Genomic DNA, 26,692 nt, shown 5'->3' with positions numbered 1-26,692 from the left:
GGTTAGCTCTGGCCCAGCTCCTGCCCCAAGGAATGTACAGGTGGATGTGGGGGAAGACATCTACATGCCACAGGCCTGTTTTGCTCCCGAAGGAATCTGCCGATGAAGCCTCCTCTGACCAAGGAAGCATGAATGACAGGGAAGAGGGGAGTTTGGCAGACAGCCCAGGAGGAGATCAATCATCTATATCATCCTTGGATTCTGAACAAGAATTAATGACACATCCACGCATGCGTAGAGTGATGCATAGAAGACAACAACTGAAGGATTATTACAAGAGAAAATGAGGCCACCTGTGGTTGGGTGGGGCTCCAGTAATTAGGGCTGCTGCTATAAATAGCAGCGTGTGAGTTTGGCTGTTGTGGAAGAGTATCTGATCGCAGTTCTTCAGGAATCATGTGTTGCTGTTTTCTGGACTTTGTTGATTTTTCACGCTTTTGAAACCAAAGCAGAGCAATGTGTGTGTGTGTGTGTGTGTGTCTCACTTCATTGGAAGAAGAAGGGCTGTGAAGTTACTTCACAGCTGCTAGCTAAGTACTTAATGACTACTTAAGGGACATTTTACAGATTACCCGGTTGTTTTGGGACGAGTGCTTTTTGCAATACAAAAAGGGTGCTTAGTTTATTTTTAATTTTGTTATAAAGAACATTGTTTTGAATTTTCAAACGTGTGTGTGTCTGAAATTTGTACCCTTGAATTTTCGGGAGGCTCCTACCAGAGAGCCCAGCAGAACAATATATATATATATATTTTATATAGACCAGTGATGGTGAACCTTTGTCCCTTCAGCTGCCCAAAGTGCACACACGTGCAGTCACACATGCGGGAGTGCCCACACCCATAATGCAATGTCCCTCCCACATGTCCCGCCCCCTGCACATGCGCATGCAAACAACCCCCCCTACGCATGCATATGTGACCCTGCTTGTTTTAGCCTCACATTCCAAAACAGCGGTAGGAAGAGAGGAAAGCTTCCATCCCCAAACAGAGCTGGGAGGGGAGAAAGCCTCCTTTCCCCAAATGGAGCTGAGAGGGGGAGAGCCTCCCATTCCCAAATGGAATTGGGAGGGGGAAAGGTCTCCTGTCCCCATACAGAGTTGGGGGGAGCCCCCCATTCCCAAATGGAGCTGTGAATTGGGGAATGTTTCCCTTCCACAAATGGAGCTTGGAGGAGGGAATAGCCTCGTTTTCCCAAATAGAGCTGGGAGGGGAGGGGAATCCTTCTTTCCCCAAATGGAGCTGGGAGGGGGGGAAGCCTTGTCTGTCCAAACAGTGTCGGGGTGGAGTCTCCAGAGATCTGGGAAGGCATGAGCCACAGAAAGTGAGGAGAAAGCATGTGCTTGTCTGATGTGAAAACCAGCTAGCTGGTGGGAGGTATGCACACATGCGCATGGAGCTGAGCATGCCTGCAGAGAGGACTCAGTGTGCCACCTGTGGCATGGATGCTATAGGTTTGCCATCAGGGATATAGACTATAGTATCTCAGAATGAATCTGCCTCTGCTTCTCCTTCCCTCTTCAGGAAATTTGGGAGGAGGGAGTCAGTCTGAACCCGTTTCCATTATTTGCTTGCCTCGCCTGGGTTTTATTCATATTTCTTCTCCTCCTTGGTTCTAATGCATTCCATGGCTTACTACAATATTATGGCTGGATCTCTCTGTCTCTCATAGCTGGTTAGCAGGAAGGTACAAGATAAGGTACTATGTGACAGACAGCTGGCAGCAGTGAGAGCTACCCTCCTCGCCTTTCGTAAGCTCCTTAAAACCCACCTCTGTCATCAGGCATGGGGAAATTGAGATATTCCTTTCCCCCTAGGCCTATACAATTCATGCTTGGTATGTTTATGTGTATGTTTGGTTTTTAATAAGGGTTTTTAGTTATTTTAAATATTAGATTTGTCACATGCTGTTTTATTATTGTTGTTAGCCGCCCTGAGTCTACGGAGAGGGGCAGTATACAAATCTAATAAATAAATAATAAATAAACAAACAAACAAACAAACAAACACACAAACAAACAAACACACACACATACATACATACCAGGCCCCAAAACCAAGAATGACATGTGCTGAATTGTCCACACTGAGTTCTTTATTATTTCCACACCTGTAGACAGAATCTTACCAATCTGAATATGCATCTATGTTATACTTAAGAACTAATAGGAAGGGGCTGTCTTCACCGTATCTCTCATACAATTCTATGGGCTGAGTTCTCTCTTATTTCTCTGGAAGACACCCCTCCTTTCTGGCAATCAACCCTATCACATTCCATCACAAAGCCCTTCTATAAGGTAGACCAGACTAAGACACCAATGCTATATAGGTCAGGACTACTTTTATGTCAACAGAACCTTGCAACACAATGCATTTTCCCCTTCTTGTTTTATCCTACAGTGAACTAGGAAGGGGCTTGTCTGAGACCCTTGTGATATGATGTGAACTAGGAAGGGGCTTGTCTGAGATGTTTACTCAAATTAATTTCTTGAGCTGGGCTCAGGTTCTTTTTATTTGACTATTGTCTTTGTAGTGGCTCTTCCTCCCACCCCATCCTTCAAGGCAGAGGTAAAGTTCATCAAGTTCTGACAAGTTCTGAAGAACTGGTAGTGGAAATTTTGAGTAGTTTGGAAGAGCAGCAAATGCCACATTTGGCTGACCCCAGGGTGGCATGAGAATGGAGATTTTGCAATATCCTCCCCCCAGGAGTAGGGAGAGAATGGGGATTTTGCAGTATCCTTCCCCTGCTACGCCCAACAAGCCATGCTCACAGAACCGGTAGGGAAAAGTTTTAAATGTCACCCCTACTTCAAAGCCATTCCCTGTGTCCTCTACCCCAACAAAGACATAAGTCAAAGCTAAGATCTGTAGACCCAAAGTGTAAGACCTTTAACCTTTCAGCCTGTTTGTTTTGTTCTGCTACTGTAATCATTTGGCTTTCAGTCCCGAGAAATTGCACTGTTCCCACGTGATGAAACCAATTAAAAGTTGTGAATTACAGCAAATGAATTCATTCACTGCTAATCTCATTCATTTCAAATTGTGTTAGGGATGACTACTTTTTTCTGGATCTCAGCCCAGAATTTTGCAGGAAGGAACTGAGAAAAACAACAACCATTTGCCATGGCATATTATAAAAATAAAAGAACGTTATAAATAATTTTTGTAGAAATTAGCAAAGGACAAAGGGCCGTCTGTTGGTTCTCTTGTCCATGGAGTGAGTGGTGAATTTTGTTTTCTCTCCAGAGATCAGACAGATAATTTATATGTGGATAGAGAGTATCTACATGGAGATGCACAGCTATGCCTCTAATACTTTGCCGATGATTGGTCTTTTTGTACAGAAAAGGGGAAGTTGTCTCATTTTGTCTGATGGTAAGGCTGGCTCTGAACATAACAGCATCAATGAAAGTTTGCTTTAGCTCATTTGCACATTAGCTCATTTGCTTAGCTCATTTGCATATCGTCTAATATTTCCTTGTGTTAAAACAAAACTTCCCAGATGGGTTTTCAAGTTTGCCAAGGTTTTTAATTAGACTGATTATTCAACAAATGTTGGGTATAGAGGGGGCAGTGAGAGAGGCCAGGAAAAATTTCAGATTCTTGTGGGCATATCACCCTTGTGATATGATGTGATATACAGCAAGACCTCTGACTTTTTAAAAACATGCAACTGGTAACTCTCTATGCAGTTTGCCTTGAATAGTGCACAATTTGTACACAGGTTTGTGATGGCCTTGGGGAAAACCTTATCTATTTTCTACCCCAAATCTGCAATTCTTATTATTTATAGCTTGTGTGTTTCCCTCCCTAAACTCTTAGTCTTAAAGTGGAAAAAGAAACAAAAATGTGTAAAAATAAAGATAAAATTGCAGATAAAATTTTGGGAAAAGAAACTAAAAAAAAATGCAAGCAAGGTAAAATTGCAGATGAAATTTGAAGATGTGCTCAGAGCCACTAAGATAAAACAATAAAAACAGGGTGCTTTGGAAATATAAGCTCTTATAATTTACTCAGGTTTTCTCATTTGTGCTTTAGTAAACAACTCAATGAAGTATGTTCCCAGAAAAATGTAGGAATACAGAAAGTAGATGAAGCAATTGGGTGAAGCAAATGGGAATGATTTACTTCTTTTACGATTAAAATACTGACTTTACCCTTTAACATTTATTTTTAACGCTCCTGACCTTAAAGCTTTGGCTGTATGAAGTTATAATCAAGTTTTCTGATTTATTACTGAACAGAAACTGTGAACTCTCAGTATGAAAGTCTGTGGCAGTAAGAAGGCCCAGTGGCTCTTTTTTTTTTTTTTTTTAAAAGAACAGTTTAAAACAATTTAGGGGGTCTTTTGAAACAGATATTCAGACTGATATAGACTGGGTTTGTAGGAAAGTGGTGCCCCCTTCTGGATCATCAAAGTAATTATAGGGTGGTTTTTTCCCCCCATTATAGAATTTTTACCCATCTGTCAAAATGCAGTTCATATTAAACTGACAAAGTATTCAGACTGGCTAATATCACCATTATGCAGTATTTAGAATGTATAGTGGGTATCCTTCCATCTTCCTTCCTCTCTTCTTTTTTCCCCAGTTCTCACTTAAGGCAACAACTGGTTCCAACTTCTGATCATCTCTTCCCTGCCTGTTATTTGCAATGGAATTACAATAGTTCACAGAAAGGCACACACCATGCTTCATTAAACAAAGTCAATCTGTTCCCGTTCTCTTTCTTCCCCCACCCTCCAGCACAGAAGACCAGCTACAGCTTTTATTCCCTCCTCACATCCCACAATTAATATTTAACTAGAAAAGGACTGGAAGCTCTTTTGTAAACTAATAAAAAGCATGTTGCCCCTAGCCCCTCCTATTAAAAGGCATTCTACTGTACAAAGTAGAAGAGGGCTGGGGGTAGCTGGGTTCAATTGGGTGTGCAGAGTGAAAGAAGAAAAAAATATGATCCAATTCTCCTGAAAGACTGAGCCAGGTACGTAATGTATGACCCTCTGGCTTTCTTTCCATATTCATGTAGAATATTGCCAATTCCTATTCTTTTTTTTCTAACCCCTCCTGCGTTTCCAGATTATCTCCTTTTAAAATGGTCTCTCTGTTCTGTTCTTAGATCCTTCTATTGGGATTATTACCAGGATGCCCTGTTGCTGTTACCTAGCTGGAGAATGAAACTGCAAGAGACTAAGCTCAGAAAGTACCATATTGTGATTATTACTGCTAAAGATTTGATGAGGTTGACTATGGCAGTAGAGACTCTACTTATCATGGTCTCCTTTATAATGTAAAGAGCCTTGATCCCAAGCCATTGTCAGAGACTTTACTACCTATTGGATTGAACACAATCACTGCCACCAGCAGTGAAATCAACTTACCTTCCCAATTGGTTTGGAAGTGCACGCTGATTCACAGAGGGTTAAAAACAAGAAAATTGTGATGTCTGGATGGGTAGGCAGAGCTTTGTGCTGCCACTACTACTGGTTCTCCAAACCACCAGTGGCCTCTGCTACCAGTATGCCTGGTAGCATTTCACCCTGACTACCACCATAAGATAATAATACAAAAGTCACAAGATGCTGCTCCATCTCTAAAAAGATATGCTGAAACCATATCTTCACAGAGTCTTTTGAATTTGGGAGCCTCAGCTCTAGCTTGGGACTACTGTATCTGAATTGCAAAACATCTGGATGACCAATTTCTACATCTCTTGGCTGGCATCTAGTGGTAGTTTAAATTTTTGAAACTGATTGGAAGCTCTAGTCTTCATCTCTGCAACATCCCCTTTTAGTTCTTCCAGATATCATTCCTGATTTTGGAACTCAAGAGTCCAGTAGTGGTTTCTTTTCATTATAGACAAATGTATAATAGTTATACATTATACTGTATATACATATATATAGACCCACCTATGTCGCCAGGCTTGGGGGAATTAAGACATCTCCCCCAGGCTTTTATATTTTATGTTTGTATGTATGTATGTGCTGTATGGTTTTTAACTGTTGGGGTTTTATATATTTATATATTATATATTTAAGATATTTATATATCTTATATATCTTTTTATTATTAGATTTGTTCTATTGCTGTACTACTTTTTATTACTGTTGTGAGCCGCCCCGAGTCTTCGGAGAGGGGCGGCATACAAATCTAATAAATTATTATTATTATTATTATTATTATTATTATTATTATTATTATTATTATTTAAGTGCAGATGATGAAACTCAGTGAACAATATTGATCAGCTAAGATTAAAAATGTGCTGTCAAAAATAAACTGCAATCAAATGGGCCAATTCAGAAAGACTTTTCCCTTTTTGATGCTTTCTAGGCTATGTAGTAACCTTGGACATATGACTTTAAAAGAATAGGAATTAAAGGAAATTTAACAGCCATACAATCTTGCAAAGGACTGCATCTTTATTGCTAATGCAACAGATATATTATTTATAGTAGCTTTTAACCTTTGAACTAATTATATGCAGGTGTAGAAATGATTGTACATCTTTTTGAATAACTTTAATTGATAAGACTTCCCAACACAATCGATTAATGTAGAGAAGTTTTAAAACTGTCTAATAAAAACAAATCACTTAGAAAATTCACTGTTTTGAGGCCAAAGAAACAAGTTCTTTGAATTGTCAGCTTTTTCTCCTTTACCTTGGGCTGCCTTATTTTTCAGTACCAATTATGTGGCCGGCAAGAGTTGGCATTCCAAAAATCAGGATGACTACTAGATAATCCAAAAAGGTAAGGAAAGTTCAGATCTTCAAAAAAAAAAAAAAGACAGAAAAAGCCAAATCACATGAGCAAATAAGTCTCAGGTATTACTTACAACCTGGACTATCCTTACCACTAGATCGTTCCCCTTTCCAGACTTCTCCTTCCTGAAAGCTGTTTAACCTTTCACCCTCAGGAAACTGGATTCAAATTGTGCAAAGGACATCAGGAAAATGAGATTGATGACCTCCAGCCTGCTACCATGTAAAAATATATCCACATGATAAAAAGCCATGAACTTCACTAAAATAAGGAGTCTTTGTTCTTCTAGTTCCACACTTCTGCCTAAGAGAGGCTGAAGGTCAGGCTTGAAGATAGATTTGAAAAGCAGAGATAAAAGCTGACTGGGTCAGCAGGTTTAGCTTTTGTGCAGCGTTAGCAGTAATTATATTTCATGAGTCTGCAAAGCCAAAGAGGCCCAGAAGACCAACCACACAGCACTGGAGGATTTGATTGGGACAAGCAAAAAAAAAAAAAGGGGGGGGGAGGGGGTCATTGTGATATTGAAAAGAAAAATAAAGTTCTTTATTTTAAAAATATCCCATTTTTAGGGGGAATTTACCAATACATAGCTATATTTGTCAATGGCAAGGGGATCATTGAATATATAGCTCATCCCACCTTTAAACATAATCTGAATCTTTATCCTTTATTAGGTATCTAAACTGTGGAAAACTGTGGGTGCAAATAAGAACTCAGTTAATTAGCGTATAAAAATTATTTTACCACATTTTAGTTCATTAATATGAATATTTATGCTGTTAATCATTTTGATACCGGGCTGAAGTTTATGCAACTTTAATTAGCTGTGATCTTTTTAATCCCCCCCCCTCTCTAGTGAAACTTTGAATTTTGGGTAGTATCAAGTAACTTCCAATGCCGTTCTATAGAGTTTACACAGGTGTAAATTACTCAATATTCAACTTGGCTTAATACCTTGGCAATAAAGTTGCAGCCAACATTCACTGGATCAACCCAGAAAGAAATTTTAAAGCTGAATTTGGATTAATTAGAATAAAATAGATGATGATACAAAAATAACTCTATCAGGTTTGTTATTTATAAATTTATTTTCAAAGACTAAATTAACAAACAAACACAAAATCATAGTTTAAAATACATTCATGTGTGTGTGTGTGTTGTAGGAAAATATTAGCCAATTTCCATCCCTAACAGGCAGTAGCTATAAACAAAATGTTGCCACTATTCTTGATACATTTAAAAAGTGGCCTTTTAAAAGGAAAGCAGTGCTCTTATCTTCATCTGGGAAATTAACCTTTAAAATAACTAGGGTTGAAAGCAATTTGGTGTAGTGGTTAAGGTACCATACTAGAAAATGAAAGACTGAATTAAAGTCCTATCTTAGGCACAAAGTAGCTGGGTGACATTTTCTCTTAGAATTAGAAAAGAGGCAATGGCAACTACTTGTGAAAAACCTTCACAACAAAACTGCCAGGACTACCCCAGGAAATCTTCAGTAGTCAACTGACTTGGAGGGATAGAAAAAACAAACCAACCTGTGGATACAACTTTTAATTGTCACTGCATAGTGGACATTTTAACAGAACATAGGATATAGATTCAACCTCAGTGTTTGAATATACCGTATTTTTCGCTCTATAAGACGCACCTGCTGATAAGACGCACCTAGATTTTAGAGGAGGAAAATAGAAAAAAAATATTTTGAGCCAAAAAGGGGAGAGGAAGAGAGGAAGGAGTGAAAGAAGGGAGTGAGGGAGGGAAGAAGGGAGGAAGGAAAAGGAAAGCAAGAAATGGAGGGAGGAAAGGAAGGAAGGAAAGAAAGAAAGAAAGAAAGAAAGGGGGAAGGGACAGGAACAGAGGAAGGAAGCAAGGAAACTTATGAAAGGGGAGAGTAAGAGAGGAAGGACTGAAGGGAGGGAGGGAAGAAGGTAGGAAGGAGAAAGAAAAGAAGAAATAGAGGAAGGGAAGGTAAAAGAGAGAAAGAAAAAGAGCAAGAAAGAAAGCAAGAAAGAGAGAAAGAAAGAAAATGAAAGAGAAATAAAAATAGAGAGGGGGAATGAAAGAAATGGAATGAGGGAAGGAAGGAGAGAAAGAAAGCAAGAGAAAGAAAAAAGAATGAAAGAGCAAGAGAGCAAGAGAGAAAAAGAAAGAAAGGCAACTTCAAAGAAAGGCTCACTGAGCATCTCTCACTCTCTCTCTCTTTCTATCCCTCTTTCTTTCTTTCTCTTCCTTTCTCTCTCTCCTCTTTCTTTATCTCCCCTCTCTCCCTCCCTCTCTCTTTCTCTCCCCCCTCTCTCCCCCTTTCCCTCTCTCTTTCTCTCTCTCTTGCTATCTCTCCCCCCTCTCCCTCTCTCTCCCCCCTCTCCCTCTCTCTTTCTCTCTCTCCCTCTCTTGCTATCTCTCCCCCCTCTCCCACTCTCTTTCTCCCTCTCCCTCTCTTTCTCTCTCTCCCCCTCTCTCTTTCTCTCTCTCTCCCCCTCTTTCTCTCTCTTCTTCTCACTTTCTCTCTCTTGTTTCCTTTCTGTCTGGGCAGGTGGCTGCCTTCTGCCTTGGGGCGCGATTCGTCCCCTCTCCTCCTCCGCCGCCGCCTTCTGCCTTGGGGCGCGATCCGCCCCCTCTCCTCCTCCGCCGCTTCCTGCCTTGGGCGAGCAATCCCGGAGTCCGGGACTGTGTGGCTTTGCGCCATGAAGAGGAAACGGCTCCGGCAGCAGGGAAAAGTCAGCCGTTTTCTCTTCATGGCGTAAAGCCACCCTGTCCCGGACTCCCGGATTGCTCACCCAAGGCAGGGGGCGGCGGAGGAGGAGAGGGGGCGAATCGCGCCCCAAGGCAGAAGGCGGCGGCGGAGGAGGAGAGGGGGCGAATCGCGCCCCAAGGCAGAAGGCAGCGGAGGAGGAGGAGAGGGGGCGAATCGCGCCCCAAGGCAGAAGGCAGCGACGTTGGAGAGGGGGCAGATTGCGCCCCAAGGCAGGAGGAGGCAGCGGAGGACAGGAGGCAGATCGCGCCCCAACGCAGGAAGTGGCAGATGAGGCGGTTCGGGCGGGCAATAGGGCAGCGTGGAGAAGCCAGGGGCGCATTTGGCCGGAGGCACCGTGGGGAGGCAGGGGCGGCCGCGGCTCCCTTTACTCCTATTGCCACACCTCCCCGCCCCCGCCCACCTCCCCGCGGGCTGGCAGGGGGATGGGGAGCACGCGCCCGTGGAAAAGGGCGCTCGGGTGTATTTGGGGGTGCACGCCTGCTCACGGGCGTAGCTTACGGGGAACGGTGGGCCAGGCAGCAGCTAACCAGCCAGCCGGCGGGATGGCGCTTCCGAATTCGCAGCCTCCCCCCCCCCTCCCTGCCTGCATCTTCGCTCCATAAGACGAGGCTGATTTTTCATCCTACTTTGGGAGGAAAAAAACTGCGTCTTATGGAGCGAAAAATACGGTAAATATTTTTGAGTATAAATATTTGCATAATGTTTGAGTACTTTGCATGGCAGATTGAAGTATCTTCTTGCTGTTACTTCAATAAGTTTCCAGTGCATGTGTGTTAATTCAGAACAAATGTTTAAAAGTTTTCCATATGTAGTATGCATGATTTTAAAAATATAGCTAGCATGTCCAGCATGACACAGTGTTCTATTGTGAATGGAATTTTAAAAAATGGGAGATTTTAGAGTCATAACTTTTTCTCCCTTAGCTAAACCAGGCATGGGCGTGGCCAATGCATGACAAATCTGGCCTGCGGGCTGCAGGTTTCACACCCCTGGTTAAAACTATTTACTAATCTAGTCAGTAAAATGCAACATTTAATAATACATAATAGGAAGACAGCCACATTGTCCCTAAAGGGAAGAAACAAACACTGCAGAGTCAGCAGCTGTTTTCATATCCTGTCCTTAACCAGCTCCAATCTTAAGATACTCATTTCTTTCATGTATTAAATTAAAAGTGTAAATCCATCAAATGGCCCATTACTTTTCCTCACCAATGTGAATGGGTTTTCGCTACAAAAATAGAGCTTCATTAATTCTAGCTTCTGGGATATCCTTATTACTGAACAAGAGGTTGTCTGATTCAGGTTCATGAGAGTTGCAAGCTGGATGGTGAACTCTTAAGGCTTCTTTATGGGCTGTACTGAATTCCTTTTATGTACACTGAGAGCATATGCACCAAAGACAATTTCCTTGTGTGTTCAGTTAATTTTTAATAGTTAACATTGAGCCCAGTGCCTGTATCTTTTTATTTCATTTTTTCCCAATATAACCAGCCCACAATGATATGAATCTAAAAGAATAAAATCCAGACATCAGAGACACTAGATCAATTACAATATCCATACATAACAATAATATATAGACTATTTTTTTCTATTTCCAAGTTCCAACCCTAAATTATAAAGTTTAGCCACATACTGATACTAGTTTAAATGTATCACTGGACTCAACAACATATGCTATACAGAAAGCTTTCACGTAGAGCACCCTACATTTGAGTTTTAATAGACTAAGCTTGTGAGGAAACTCCAGTGTGGTAAACAAGATTTGAACATTTTCAATTTTATTTAATTAAACCTGGAGGGACTTCAAGAATAACTTTTCTTTCTTTCTTTCTTTCCTCCTTCCTTCCTTCCTTCTTTCTTCCTTCCTTCCTTCCTCCCCCCCCCCCCCCGGTCTCATATAATATCTGCGACAAAGGGGTTGGGAAATTCATTTAAACACTCTTGGAGAATTAGGAAGAGAACAAGGGGAAATCCCATTCTCTGCATAATACTTGCTGGAATCCTTATTTCAAATTTTAGTATTTTTGGTCATGACTGTATGCAGAAATTGCATGTTCTAGTAATTCAGTAGTGGCTATCTACCAGAATGGATAAGGACACCGCACCGGTAGCAAAAGTTGAGCTGTTGCACGCAGCTTTGGGTGTCTTGCGTGCACACATGTCCCAGCGCGTCTCACGAGGGGATACACGCATCAGATTTCGGTGATTTATTTGCTTTTGCACATGCGCAAAAGAAAATGCCAAAATCTCACGCGGGTGCGCATCCCCTTGCAAAATTTTGCTTCCTGCACATGTGCAGAAGCAAAACCACACTAGGACACATGCAGCGCAACAGTAGCAGCAGGAACAATCTGCCCCTGTATATAATGGTACCATAATACAATTCCTTAATTATTTATATCATCTTCTCTTTAGGCCACATTTATTCACATATAGTAACAGAATAAATAATAAGCATATATTTTGATGAAAATCAATTCTTTATTAATATTAATAACACAACAGTTTCAGTTTTAAAAAAACAAGATAGAAAGATATTTGGCATGCCTTTAAAAATATCTCTAGTACAAACAATATCTTTTCTGATAAATCCTGAACCTCACATTCTATAACATGCCCTATATGCATCAGACTAAGTGTACATGCTTTTAACCTCGGGAACATGGGGTAATTATCAGAGTAGATTACAAACATTGGCTATTAATTTTTACTGTAGAAAGATCACGTATGTCTCATCATAGTTATGCTTGTATAATTCCATCAAATACATTTGGTGTATTTAGTAAAGGTAAGGTGACAGAGTGTCATTTTCCAGCCACACATTCTCCATCAGTCTATGGACTCATTCACAAAGTCTCCAAGCAAGATATTCACAACAGAAATATTGCCTGAGGCTCTAACTTTGGTGACTCCTTTCCACCAGCAGCAAAATACTGTTGAAGGCATAACAGAATTCTTTCTTCACATGGCAACTCGTTTGCAAAAAATGTCAATGACTTTCACATTACTGCTTCAGAAAGGTATGCCATCTTCTTAAAAATCTCAGTCTGACCTCTATATTTTCTGTTTATTGTGCAACAATCTTCTCAAATCACCCCTTTTGTACAACTAACACTGCTTAAGCTGCTAGTACTTAAAGTGTCTGCAGGAAAAAACATGGTCCAGAACAAGGAAATACTCAAAGATTTTCTATAAAGGGCAGTAATAATGATCCAGATTTTTAAAATATACTATATGAAGCACACAATGAGTATCAGCCAATGCCACTCTCATTAGCTTGTCTGCTAATAAATTCACAAATACTTAGACAACATTCTAATTTTTCTTCTGTACACATGACAAATATAGAACTTCCCTATGGCTTGTTTGCACAACACTGAATCTTAACTGGAAATATGAACCAATTAAATTTTACGAACAACCTTCCTGTGACTCAGTAATTAAATGCAGAGTACAGGTTATACCACATGCTTATTACGGATAATTTCTCCCCCTTCTATCTCAATTTGCTCATATAGCCACTTGCGGTCACAACGGCATTCAGGTCCGCACTTGCGGGAGCCGCACTTGGAGCAGGCATAGAAACACCCAAGGCAGTCTTCATCAAGGCAGTCACAGAGGTCTATCCCGCTGAAAAGCAGAAAGCCTTGGCCGTCATATACTTTGCTCTTCGCTGCTATTAATTGCCTGGAGGGAAAAAATACAAGCACCCAATAATTAGAAATTTGTAACACTAGACACTGTTTTAAATAATAAGACAATTCAGTTTAAAACTTCTGACAGGTAAATTTGTCTAGTTTGTTATACTAAGGAGCAATAGATATCAAATAATAGCATTTTAGCAATAGGATTTAGACTTATATACTGCTTCATAGTCCTTTTACAGCCCTCTCCAAGCGGTTTACAGAAGCAGCATATTGCCCCCAACAATCTGGGTCCTAATTTTACCCACCTCGGATGGATGGAAGGCTGAGTCAACCTTGAGCCGGTGGTGAGATCTGAACTGCTGAACTACAGCTAGCAGTTAGCTGTAGTAACCTGCAGTGCTGCACTCTAACCACTGCGCCAACCAGGCTCTAACATGACTACGGCAAATGCACGCTACATGGGGCTGTCCTTGAAAGTTTATGGAAGCTTCACTTAGTTCAAAATAAATTGGCTTAAATGTTTTTATGCATGTCTGTATTAGTCCCTCTCTTGTGAGAGCTTCATTGGTTCCTGATTTGCTTCCGGGTCCAATTCAAGGTGCCGGTTGTGACATCTTTAAGCTCAACATGGCCCAGGGCCAAGTTTGTTTGAAGGATCATCTTTTCCCAATTTCATGTACCTTACCCACTGGAGTGGGGAGGCATGTCTGGTCTATCATTGAGGTTCCCCTAATAGGGCAAGAAGGAAGAATTTATTCATGGAAGAAGAGACATCCTCCCTCCAGAAATAAGATTGGCCCCTACCTTGACACTTATAGTAATATCAACAGTCAAAAGAAAGCAAACACCCTGTTACCAGGTTGGGGAGTGGGCGGGGAGATAGGAGGCCATATACTTATTATATTTATTTATTTATTTATTTATTGGATTTGTGACTCGGGGCGGCTAACAGCAACAATAAAGCAGTGTACAATAGTAGTCTGATGTTAGAAACAATTAAAAACCCATTAATATAAAAAACCAAACATACATACATACATACCATGCATAGAATTGTAAAGGCCTAGGGGGAAGAGGGTCTCAATTCCCCCATGCCTGACGGCAGAGGTGGGTTTTAAGCAGCTTACGAAAGGCAAGGAGGGTGGGGGCAATTCTAATCTCTGGGGGGAGTTGGTTCCAGAGGGCCGGGGTCGCCACAGAGAAGGCTCTTCCCCTGGGTCCCGCCAAGCGACATTCTTTAGTTGATGGGACCTGGAGAAGATCCACTCTGTGGGACCTAACTGGTCGCTGGGATTCGTGCAGCAGAAGGCGGTCCCTGAGATAATCTGGTCCGGTGCCATGAAGGGCTTTATAGGTCATAACCAACACTTTGAATTGTGATCGGAAACTGATCGGCAACCAATGCAGACTGCGGAGTGTTGGTGTAACATGGGCATATTTGGGAAAGCCCATGATTGCTCTCGCAGCTGCATTCTGCACGATCTGGAGTTTCCAAACATTTTTCAAAGGTAGCCCCATGTAGAGAGCATTACAGTAGTCGAGTTTCGAGGTGATGAGGGCATGAGTGACTGTGAGCAGTGACTCCCGGTCCAAGTAGGGTCGCAACTGGTGCACAAGGCGAACCTGGGCAAATGCCCCCCTCGCCACAGCTGAAAGATGTTTCTCTAATGTGAGCTTTGGGTCGAGGAGGATGCCCAAGTTGCGAACCTTCTCTGAGGGGGCCAGTGATTCTCCCCCTAGGGTAATGGATGGACAGATGGAATTGTCCTTGGGAGGTAAGACCCACAGCCACTCCGTCTTGTCTGGGTTGAGCCTAAGTTTGTTGACACTCATCCAGGCCCCAACATCCTCCAGGCACCGGCACATCACCTCCACTGCTTCGTTGGCTGGACATGGGGTGGAGATGTATAACTGGGTATCATCGGCGTATTGATGATACCTCATCCCATGCCCTTGGATGATCTCACCCAGTGGTTTCATGTAGATATTAAATAGTAGGGGGGAGAGGACTGACCCGAGGCACCCCACAAGGCAGAGACCTAGAAGTCGCCCTCTGACCCCCCACTAACACCGACTGCGACCGACCAGAGAGGTATGAGGAGAACCACTGAAGAACAGTGCCTTCCACTCCCAACCCCTCCAGCCGGTGCAGAAGGATATCATGGTCGGTGGTATCGAAAGCTGCTGAGAGGTCAAGAAGCACCAGGACAGAGGACAAGCCCCTGTCTTGGGCCCACCAGAGATCATCCATCAACGCGACCAAAGCAGTTTCCGTGCTGTAGCTGGGCCTGAATCAAGACTGTTGAGGACCTAGAAAATCAGCTTCTTCCAAGGACCGCTGGAGCTGAAATGCCACCACCTTCTCGACAACCTTCCCCATAAAGGGAAGGTTGGAGACTGGACGGTAGTTATTGAGTACAGCTGGGTCCAGGGAAGGCTTCTTGAGGAGGGGGCGCACAAGTGCCTCCTTATAAGGGGCCGGAAAGGACCCACTCCCCAAGGAAGCGTTGACAATCTCCCGGACCCAGCTCCGCGTCACCTCTCGACTGGCCGAAACCAACCAAGAGGGACATGGATCCAGTAGACAGGTGGCAGAACACACAGCTCCAATGGCCCTGTCCACTTCCTTAGGTGTCACCAAGTCAAACTCCTCCCAGACAGATGGACAAAGACGTTTAGCCCCAGTCACCTCGACTGACTCGTTGTCAGTCGACTCTGTTTTACAATTGGAGTTGAGGTCCGCTCGAATCCGAGCAATTTTATCAGCGAAAAACGTGTTAAAATCCTCAGCACTACTCTGCAAGGGCTCCCCAACTCCCCCCTGGTTAAGAAGGGAGCGGGTTACCCTAAACAGAGCGGCCGGGTGGGATTCCGCTGATGCAATCAAGGTGGCATGATACGCGCATATTGCCGCCTTGAGCGCCACTTTGTAAGTCATAATATGAGCTCTTACAAGTGTTCAATCGGATTCGGACTTACTCTTCCTCCATCGCTTCTCTAGACGTCTCTTCTGGCGTTTCAACTCCCGGAGCTCCTCATTGAACCATGGAGCTCTGCGGGGTCTAGTGCCGCGGAGAGGTTGCAGCGGCGCAATTCGGTCAAGGGCCTCTGCTGCAGCCTTGTTCCAGGCCTCAGCCAGAGACTCTGCCGAACTGTGGACAAGTGCATCTGGAAGAGCCCCAAGTGCCTTCTGAAAGCCTTCTGGATCCATCAGGCGCCTGGGGTGGAACAACTTAATCGGTTCCGCCTCCTTGCGAGGGAGGATTGGAGCCAGGAAGTGAAGCCCCAGCAGAAAATGGTCTGACCATTACAAAGGTAACACTTCTAAGCCCCTTAATCTCAGACCATTACTCAGTTGCTCAGAGAGGAATACCATGTCGGGTGTGTGCCCCCTCTCGTGAGTCAGACCCTGTACTACTTGGGTCAGGTCCATGGCTGCCATGGTGGCCATGAACTCCTGTGCCAGTCCAGAGGACCCGCCGAGTGATGGCAGGTTAAGGTCCCCCAAGACAATAAGTCTAGGGAACCCCACCGCCAGCCTGGCCACCTCCTCAAGTAGCACAGGCAGGGCTTGTGCCATGCAGCTGGGAGGCAGGTACGTGAGAAGCAAGCCCACCTGAACCCCTAAGTCCAACTTCACCAGGAGGGACTCACAACCCGCAATCTCCGGAGCAACGAGTCTGCGCAGGCAAAGGCTCTCCCTGGCTATAATAGCCACTCCTCCCCCCCTTCCCTGGGGTCGGGGTTAATGCCATATCTGAAACCCGGCTGGGCAGATTTCAGAGAGAGGGACTCCTCCCTCCGGGCCCAGCCAGGTTTCAGTTACACATGCCAGGTCGGCCTCCTCATCCAGGATTAAATCAAATATATATTTGTTTTCGTAGATTTTCATGGGTACAGGAATGATGGTCTTGGCATATTCGAGTTTCTTCCCGTGTAGGATTTGGAAATTTCTGGCAACGTTTCGACGAGGTCCCACTTGGCATCTTCAGGCTGGTGTTTCTGTCCTTGTCCTAGGGCGAACACAGCGAGACCTGAGCTGCCTTCCTTCTATAAATACTGGTGGCTGGGTGTGGTTTGATGGCTCAGCAATTGCCTGCTGTGTAGAAACTTCCTGGTAAGTCAGTGGGGTAACACCTGGGGTCGTTGATGTAACTGAGGTACGCTGATTAGTTAATGGTTGTGGATTTTTATTTATTTATTTATTATTTATTTAGATATTTATTTATTTATTTATTTATTTAAAATCAACTGTATAGCCTGTCAAGAAACTTCTGTAGGATAAGAATTTAATTCAACACAGAGGCCGTTTTCTGATGTATTTTAAACATTTAAACCTCCTTGCTACTAAACTATTAGAATTACATGCTTAAATCTTGTCAAATCCATGTGTGTGGATCTATTTCTTGGGGGCTCATTGTTGGGACAGAACAAATCACAGTAATGAAGAAGATTGGAACAATCTAAGGTTTTAGCTTGAAGTAAGGCACAAATACCTATCTGCTATGACAAGTAACAAAAAGGAGGTTAATGTGTGCTTCTAATCAGCTTTCTTCTGCTTTCTCAGTAAATAAGTCCTACTTTCCTAGTTTTGCACCAAAAAGACAAAAACGTCCAAGGTGAACTTATTGTTTTTATCTTGGGACCATAAACAAACAAACTAGCTAGCAAGCAACAAATTGTACCAAGGACATTTTCCATAATCTAGGAATGATCATGGATATCCCAACTGCATCATTATATACTGATTTTCCACTTTTCAAGCTGCTTTATAATGATTGGACAATGCAACTTATTTTATTCCTATGCACAAACATATGGGGGGGGGGGAATCCATGCATCTAAGCAGTTCTAAATTATAAGTATGTAAGCAGAACTATTTTCTCTCAAAGTGAAAAAGCAAAGGCAATCAATCCATAAACAATCTACCTGTCTGAATTAACGGATGTGGGTTTTGTTTGTAGCTTTCTTTTTTCTCTTTTGTTTGCTGCTTCTGGAGGAATTCCAGGATGCCGTCCTGGATTAGCAAACTTCAAGGCTTTAGTTGTACGTCCCTGAATAAATACAGACAATTTCATTTTTAAAAAATCAAAACATTTCTAATTAAGTGATGTATTTCAGCTAAGAAACGAACACTGAAGCTGAAGCCAAATATACACTTCTCTCTTTTTATTGTATCAACTGTGCTCTAAGTTGCTTATGAGATATCTCAATGAATAAAAGTAATAGTAATATTAATTGTCAAAAGAAAGCAAAGATAATAAGTTGGACAGGAATATGCCCTTAAAGATGCAGGTTAATGGAAACAGGAATAGTTATTAATAAACAGGGTAATTTCTTCACTTCTCAGTTTATTTCCTACTAGCTAATAACCCAGTATTGCCCGGGTATTTACCTTATTTTCAGACTATAAGACACACCTGACTATAAGACGTCCCATTCTCGGTAATTGTTTGGCCTTTTCCAGCCTTTTTTCTACCCATTTTTGTTGTTGTTTTCAAGGCCTTTTCATTCTGCTTTTGAGGCTTCTTTAGCCTGTTTTTGCGTTTTTTTAAAATCCCATTTATGAGACCTTTTTCATGCTGTTTTTAATTTTGGCCTGTTTTGAGGCTCTTTTGGGCCCGTTTTTTCAAAAAACAGGCAAAAAAGGCCTTAAAAATAGCTTTCCCCCAAAAGCCTTTAAATGGGCAAAAAAGCATTGAAAATGGACTGAAAAATTCTCTGAAAATGCCCCCCTGAAAAAGGCCTGAAAACGGAGCATGCAGAGGCCAAAAAAATGGCTGGTGGATGGGTGAGGCTTTGCCAATATTTGGTCTGGTTATGTTGGAACACACACACACACAGAGCCATTTATATAGAGAGATTTCTAAAATAGGAAATAACTGTAGCATGTCTTCATTAAACATAAACTCTGCAAAGCTGGATATCAAGTTTAGTGTTGAAGATGAAAATCTTCCATCATGGTACTCATTGTTTGAAAGAGAAATCTTCCTCTATCAATCAAGTAAGAGCTCCAAGGAGTGTGCAGTTTCAGACTGCAGATGACAATTCAATTTTTAAATGTTCCCCTTAGTGAAATATACTTTGCAGGAAAGCACTAAAAAAGTAAGATGTTAGAATCTCTCTTTATTGTGCTTCATCCTACCCTGTTTCATATCTGCAGATTATTTTACATAGGGGATTGGTAAAAGTGTAGTATACCATCAGTCTGAAGTAGCACATCCCATTCTAGTATCTTAATTTTTTTTAAATCTCAAGGTATGCAGTGTGTTGCTAAGACCTCACTGCTTACACAAATTATATGGTCTCATCCTGGCTAATTTGCCTTTAATTATTCTTTAAAAAGTTAAGATCATGTCATCATACAAACCAGGAAAGTATTGCTAACATATTCATGAAAAGCCACTTTATTAAAACAGCTCTTTTAACTATTGCTTCCTGGTTTGAATAAAACAGACATTTGTTTGACTGAGTTGCAAATTATGGGCAAAGCTTATGCATATTGCAGTTTCAAAAGCTGAACAGTTATTTTCCCGTTCCCATGAGAGGATTTGGTCAACTGGGAAGTGGCAATTTTACATGAAAATGCCATTTGTGATGTTTAAACTGTGATGGCATTTTCTTCATGCAGTGCTTATCCAGTGAGAGTCATACATTCAGGAACTGTACAGAACTGAGTGTACTCAGTATTTTAAGAGAGGGGATTGATGCTATTCTTTTCATATTCTTAACCTCTCTCCTATGACACATATATTTAGATGTACCACTTTTTTTTCCAGTGGGTGGGATTTACTATCACATAACTGCAAAAGTTACAGCTTTAGTCCAGTACTTAGATAGTTGAAAAAATGGTCCCATATACATACGTCTGAATCAAGTCTCCTTCGTTGATGGTCTTCAGAGTCAACCTCTGCATTTCCATTTATTATCTGTGTACATTTGGGGCAAAGCTTCCAGCCCGGTATAAATTGACGTCCAAACTTGGCACTTAGAAAAGATGCATCATCTATGTCAATTGCATGCAAGTTTTTCCTGGAGACTTTTTTGTGCATATTAAAAGGATCGCAACATGACTTTTGCAAGTCTTCATACCTATCAAGGTAAACTTTAGCATGATGGAAGCAGATTGTATGAGTCTCTGAGAGAGTTATCCCAGTTCTAAGCTGAAGAAGTAACAGATCAGTTGCTGATAAATCTTGCTTAGTCTTGAAGCCAGTTTGAGAAGTAAAGTATGCTTTGTGACAATCGCTGCTAGCTTGCAGCTGATTTCCAATTGAACATGGATCCATTTTACTTGATCAGTAAAATACTGTATATTTCAGTATTTAAATTGTATTGTTTGTCGTCTTTAACAGCTGTTACGAGGATTATCCTGGAGAAAGCAGTGAAGGAAGTAAGATTTGTGATGCATAAGTTTATTTTTAACTAAAGCCAAAACAAAATCAACTCAGAAATGTGTCCTGTACTCTGATATTTTTTAAAAGGATGAAGTGGAATCATAAAATAGGCATTTCTGCAGGCAATGCCAATTTCTCGGTTTTCAAGCAATTTGCCTACCATTAAATTTAGGCATTAAAGTACCATGTTGCAACTAGAGTACATTTTACCAATTCCGTCTATAAAATAACCACTATTTCATGTATAGGTTTTCATAGATTAAAAGAATATCATAGACTGGTACAAGTAGTTTTAAGAATTGGAAGGACAAACCTAGATCGGTTTCTATTCCAAAATGAAAGGTTGCTTTAAATAACAAAATCATTTTTTCAGAATACTCATTGTGGAAAGATGCCCAAATAATAATAGATACTTATATTAGGTTTTTGTCATTAAGAATCTCAAAAATATATAAATAAATAAGGCCAGTTTGTTAAGCCATTAATAAATTCCAAACAATCCAAGCGTTTTACTTATGCAGAAGAATCTTGCAACAGATCTGATGGGATGTTGTAAAACTTTTGTGCTCATTATTCGATTAAGTTGAACAGATAATTCAACTAGAACTCCCAGACAAAGCAGGCTAAGGACCACCTTTAATTATTTCTCAAGCACATAATTTAAGATTCATGTATAGAGGCAGCTGCAACATGACGCTTTTGTACCTTGGGAATATACATCTTGTCCAGACTGCAGAATCTGCTAGCAAAAGGTACACCAGATTATTTCTTGAGAAATGTATGATGCCACTTCCATTATCTGTCTTAACAGTGAAAAGAAGCCTTAAGACATCTGAATTAATATTTCCTAATAGCACTTTAATCAAGGAGTGCAAGGCAGGAGGTTGCAAGAATGACGGCGGAAGCAAAGCCAATGTGAAGAAGCTATTAAGCTGCAAGCAGTATTATGAAGAGATTAAATGGTCGACAACAAAATCACATAAGGAAAAAAACTTGCAACTTGCAGCTTTTTTCCTCGATGAATCAAGAGTCACATGTGTGCCCAGTTGAGATTGACATTTTATTAGAACAGCAATTAGGATTATTATTATTTTTAGGATCACCAAAATCATGAGTATTTTTTCAAACACTTGCAGAGGTCAGGATGGAAAAAAAAAATCCACATAATGCATGTAAGCGTTTCTACATATGAAATTTTCTTTATCCAAGTTTCCTTCCAACTAAAGTGTTCTGGGTTTGCATGGGGTGCCCCATAATCTTTCACATCATCATTTCAGATAGGAGGACAAAGGGCTAGATGAAGATTTCCCCAAAAGTCCAGATCTGCATGTAGAGGCTTGTAAGCAGCAACTGGGATCCTATGATGAGTCTCACTATTTAGCCTAATTGTCTTGTCTTCTTGAGTTATTTATTTTAGAATCTGAAACAAAAATTCATGTGAGGACCCATGTCTTGGAATATTTTAACTCTGCCTTTTTTCACACAGTATTATACTTCACATCCTCTATTCTGTTCCAAGTTAGTTATGACTCCAAAAGACATAGATTTCAGCTTGACATAAAATATTTGACTGTGTTCTATAAACACATGATTTAGCTTTTACAACTCAATTTTTTGTTTATATTTTTTGTTTGTTGTTATGTAAACAAACATTATGATCGCCCCTCACATTTCTTGTATTATTTAATTATTTTAGCCAAAAGATCTAAGGTCATAATTTAAACCCATTTGTAACAGAAATGAGATACATAAAATTACATTAGCTCCCAAAGTCAACTTAAAATAACAAGAATAATGTTTCTAATTATTGGTATAATATATTGCCAATAATGAGTGTTGCAACATCTAAAGCTTCAGTTTTGCTTTGCTCTGATTAAACATTTTAAGTGATGTATGAGAGTGGGCAAATTTTAGAAAGAGCAGAAGATGTCAAGGATAATGCCCTAATTTTATGTAAGAGTGAATCATTTAAGATAAATAGCTGATACCCTGTTATAAGCTCATTAAAAACATGGCAAGTAATGTTAGAAAGGAGGTAGGAACAACTGCTGGTAATTACATAGAAAAAGTAACAGAAGGAAGACCCAAGACATGGAAAGAAAACAAAACAGAAAGAATAACTTCAACATATTTGCCATTATCAAAACATGCACATTATTCTTAAAAATCTTCAACTGTCTCTATATTTTACTGATTATTCAGTGTGAGATTCTTAATATTAGTATGTGAAGTGGATTGTCTTGAATGAACAAGCTGTGTTTTCACAATACTGTACTGGAAGTGTTCAGTTTTGTCAACACACTGGGGTATCTTAATTAGCATTTCAGCACCATGTAACTCAAGAGTGAGGAATGTGAGGCATTCCATTCCTGAACTGCAATTCCCAGCATCCTTTATTATTGCTATACTGAAAGTTACAGTTCTGTAGTGGAATTGAAGCTACTCAAAGCTGTGTCCAGCAGTGTCTGGAGGAATGAAAGTTATATTTCTCTGATTTCCGACTCTGAAGCAGTCACATAAGCATCTTTATCAATATTGACTTGCTGAAGTGCCAGAGAAAGGGCACAACAGGTTCTATTTCCAGATATCTGCTCTCCTGCAATTCAAGTATTTCTAATCAACTGACCAAGCAGCAAATCATTTAAAATTTGCTGCAACAATTTCTAAGTGGGAGAACCGATCTATAAGTTAATGTTTTTTTTAGCATTGTTATAACTTCAAATGGTCACTAAATGAAAGGTTGTAGTTTTATCTGTTTCTATAAACACACATTTTGCATATCCTCATAATCACTTTAGAAATATTTTGCTGGTAGCAAATTCTTTACCTATGCAATTCAGCTGAAATCCCGCTAAAGGATAGGACAGAAAGCGAAGAATAACCATGGACAAATCCAATGTTTTTGTGACAAAAATCACACGGGGGTGGGGGTGGGGGGTAAAAAGAAAACCAGTATTCCTAATAGTAATCCTAGGTATTACATATTAATTTGAATTTAATCTGGAAACAGATCAATGTTTCAGCATATGCACTGTGTAAAAACACATATAGAAAAGCAAAGCAGGCTATGGCTGAGCTTGTGTAACAATTTGTAAAAAGGCAGAAAGTATACAAATCACATTTTGTAAAAGTTAGTCACAGATTAGGTAATTTATTGTTCAAATATTGCAATGACAGCCATTGCTGTTTTGAATGAACGAAGAACTGGTCCTGATTCTGCATCAGCACTTTTTAAGAAAGAAAATACAGTATGCATGGGGGTGGGAAGCACTTCCCTAATTTATTAATTGACATAAACTATACACTGAATAAAGAGATGCAGCCAATCAAACCTTACACTTAATACATTTAAAGTGTATCTAACAATGTAATGTATAAAGTAATACATTGTTTCCATTCCATAAAATCAAATGATAAAGCTAATTAAATCAGATTGTAGTAATGTTACTTAGTTTTACATGCAACCCCCTTTTTCCACTTTAAGAGTTAAAGGTACATGCATTTGAAAATATCTTGATTTTTAAACTAATGAGACCCAGAATTGCCATGCCTCAAATATATACTATTATTACATAAAATAACATAAATCCAGAACCAGGCAAAGATCTGGACCCATACATAGAGCAAGCTTTTATCCAATGTATGATTTAGTATCTGAATTTATTAAATGGGTCTATACCTCATGGGGCATTTATAATGTTGAAATATAATGCACACTATTTTTTACTATTTTTGTTTATAGGCAAATATTTATATAAACATTTCATTTTCTCCAATGCACACAAGTGCATTAACTTTGGCAAGTTTTTTAAAAGCCAAATAAGTTCTTCCAATGGTGTTCTATCCATTTTTTGTTTTCAAGCCTACCTCGAGTGTGGGTGTGTCAAGATCAGAAGAGAGAAAATTCCTATACAGGGTAGTCCTCTACTTACAACCACAATTGATCCCAACATTTCTGTTGTTAAGCGAGACTTTTATTAAGTGAGTTTTGCCCCATTTTACAACCTCCCTTGCCAGATGTTAAGTGAATCACTGCAGTTGATAAGTTAGTAACCCAGTTGTTAAGTGAATCTCCCTTCCCAAGTGATTTTGATAGTGAGAATGTTGAAAAAGGTGATTGCATGACCTTGGGACACAACAACGAACATAAATATGAACCAGCTGCCAAGCATCTGAATATTGATCACACAACCAAGGGGATGCTATAAAGGTAACTGAAAAAAAACGGTCACAAGTCACATTTTTCAGTGCCGTTGTAACTTTGAAGAGTCACTATTTGAAGAGGCTGTGGCAAGTCAAGGACTACTCTTTGAAAGAAGTCAATTTAAAATGCAAAACCTTTCCAACTAGGGACCTTTAACTAAAATAAGATAAACGCTTTCTTTTCCTCTATGCATTCCTTCAAAGGGAAGACGGATATTTGATTTTTTTTAAGGCTAGAATTTTCAATGCTTCCCCTACATCACCACCACCACCACCATCTTCATTTAATGACCCCATCTTTCCCCCAAAAAGCAAATAGGCAAAAAAGAAAAGAAAAGTCAAGAATTCGCAAGGCGAGAGGCGAAGGAGTCATAAAAGCAAGACCGCGATCCTGACGAGGACGTCGACTCCCATAATCCAACGAGACGGGGATCATGGGAGTGCGAGTGGAATGAACTGCGGTTGGGGCGCATCCTAGACTGCGTTCCCCGGAGAGCAACTCCGCTCACGCAGCCTCCCCGCTGCTTCTCACCTTGCCGTGGGCTTTTCTACGTCCGAGCTCTGCCGCCGCCGCCGCCGCCACTGCAGCCGCCGATCCCGGGTCGCCTCCCTCGTCCACGCCTGCCATGAAGCCGACCGCTTCCTCGTCGTAGGGCGAGGATGTCTGTGAGGCGCAGAAGCAGTAACGGTAAATCTATTGGCTCGCTCGGCGCACTTCCGCTTCCGTTGACCAACGGCAGGAAGAGCAAAGGTGCCGTTGGAACCTGTCGCTCCTGCGCTTGGTTCCCTCTGTTCCGGGTTGATGGAACAGAACCCCTGGCTGCCCCCAACCCCCAATTTTGTGGCAGATAGACGTTCAACAGTGTAAGCCAGTGTTTCCCAACCGTGGCAACTTGAAGATATTTGGACTTCAACTCCCAGAATTCCCCAGCCAATGACTCTTGTACGAAGAAAAACCGATGCGGAGAGTTGAATCTTTTTGATCACTGAGGGTATGGGTTGAATAGAGGACTGAGGGTAGGGTTGAATAGAATAGAATAGAATAGATTTCTTTATTGGCCAAGTGTGATTGGGCACACAAGAAATTTGTCTTTGCTGCATGTGCACTCAGTGTACATAAAAGAAAATATACATTTGCCAAGAATCATCTAGCTAAATCTATTTCTAAATCTAGCTAAATCGATTTCACTCTGATACATAACCTTCATGCCCCCTAAAAAAGGATCATAGGATATCAAACCATGCATTTATTTCTGTACATGCTTTATTTGCATCCTTCTGGGTCGCCTTTTATTTCAGATAATTCCCTCCCCCATACTTCATGTTTTCTTGGTTTTTGGGGGGTTGACCCTTTCCGCTTGAAAGTTTTAGTTTTGATTGTTTTTAATGGCATACAAATCTCACATAGCAGTCCAAAACAAAATATTGGGTACTTTGAAGACTACTTAGAAACTACAGATCGTTCAAAATGCAGTAGCAGTAACAAGACACCTTCCAGAATGCCTGTGTGTCACCATTGCTAGATGAGCAGCTTTGATTGCTCATACTCAGTTCCTGAGTAGAATTCAAGGTGTGAGTTACCTCCTATAAAGCCCACTTGTCTCTGTCAATTTAATACATTTTAGCAAAGCAGGTGTGGTCTAGGTTCCTTATTAAACATCTTGTGTGTGCATATAAAAATGCCTACACATAAATATGAAATAATGTATAATTATTGATAAGTCAAACAATTCATTTTTACTACATCATATTACTGACTCTAGTTCATAAACTACTTACAGTATATCATAGAAACATAGAAACACAGAAGTCTGACGGCAGAAAAAGACCTCATGGTCCATCTAGTCTGCCCTTATACTATTTTCTGTATTTTATCTTAGGATGGATATATGTTTATCCCAGGCATGATTAAATTCAGTTA

At 40.8% G+C, this 26,692-nt stretch overlaps 1 protein-coding gene across 1 annotated transcript; it reads right to left on the bottom strand.

Moving 5' to 3' along the window:
* Positions 1–11,985: 11,985 nt before the first annotated feature.
* ARL14EP (ARF like GTPase 14 effector protein) lies at positions 11,986–25,562 on the bottom strand. Its single transcript, XM_070762089.1, has 4 exons — positions 25,304–25,562; positions 20,038–20,543; positions 18,101–18,225; positions 11,986–13,211 (listed from the first exon to the last, which is right to left on the bottom strand). The coding sequence occupies exons 2-4, from the start codon at positions 20,458–20,460 to the stop codon at positions 12,983–12,985; spliced, it is 777 nt and encodes a 258-aa protein (XP_070618190.1). The 5' UTR covers positions 20,461–20,543; positions 25,304–25,562; the 3' UTR covers positions 11,986–12,982.
* Positions 25,563–26,692: the final 1,130 nt, after the last annotated feature.

Source organism: Erythrolamprus reginae, chromosome 1, assembly GCF_031021105.1.
Source record: "Erythrolamprus reginae isolate rEryReg1 chromosome 1, rEryReg1.hap1, whole genome shotgun sequence".
NCBI lineage: Eukaryota > Metazoa > Chordata > Lepidosauria > Squamata > Dipsadidae > Erythrolamprus > Erythrolamprus reginae.
The sequence above is the reverse complement of the archived record's forward strand: the minus strand, read 5'-3'. Positions and strand labels throughout refer to the sequence as shown.

Bases quoted from the DNA above. Each gene is read 5' to 3' on its own strand.
- ARL14EP (XM_070762089.1), bottom strand. From the start codon at position 20,460: ATGGATCCATGTTCAATTGGAAATCAGCTGCAAGCTAGCAGCGATTGT. The intron at 18,226-20,037 runs GTATGTATATGG...GTATTTATTCAG, and splicing joins GAAGGAGACTTGATTCAGAC to GGACGTACAACTAAAGCCTT. The intron at 13,212-18,100 runs GTAGATTGTTTA...TTTTCCCTCCAG, and splicing joins ACATCCGTTAATTCAGACAG to GCAATTAATAGCAGCGAAGA.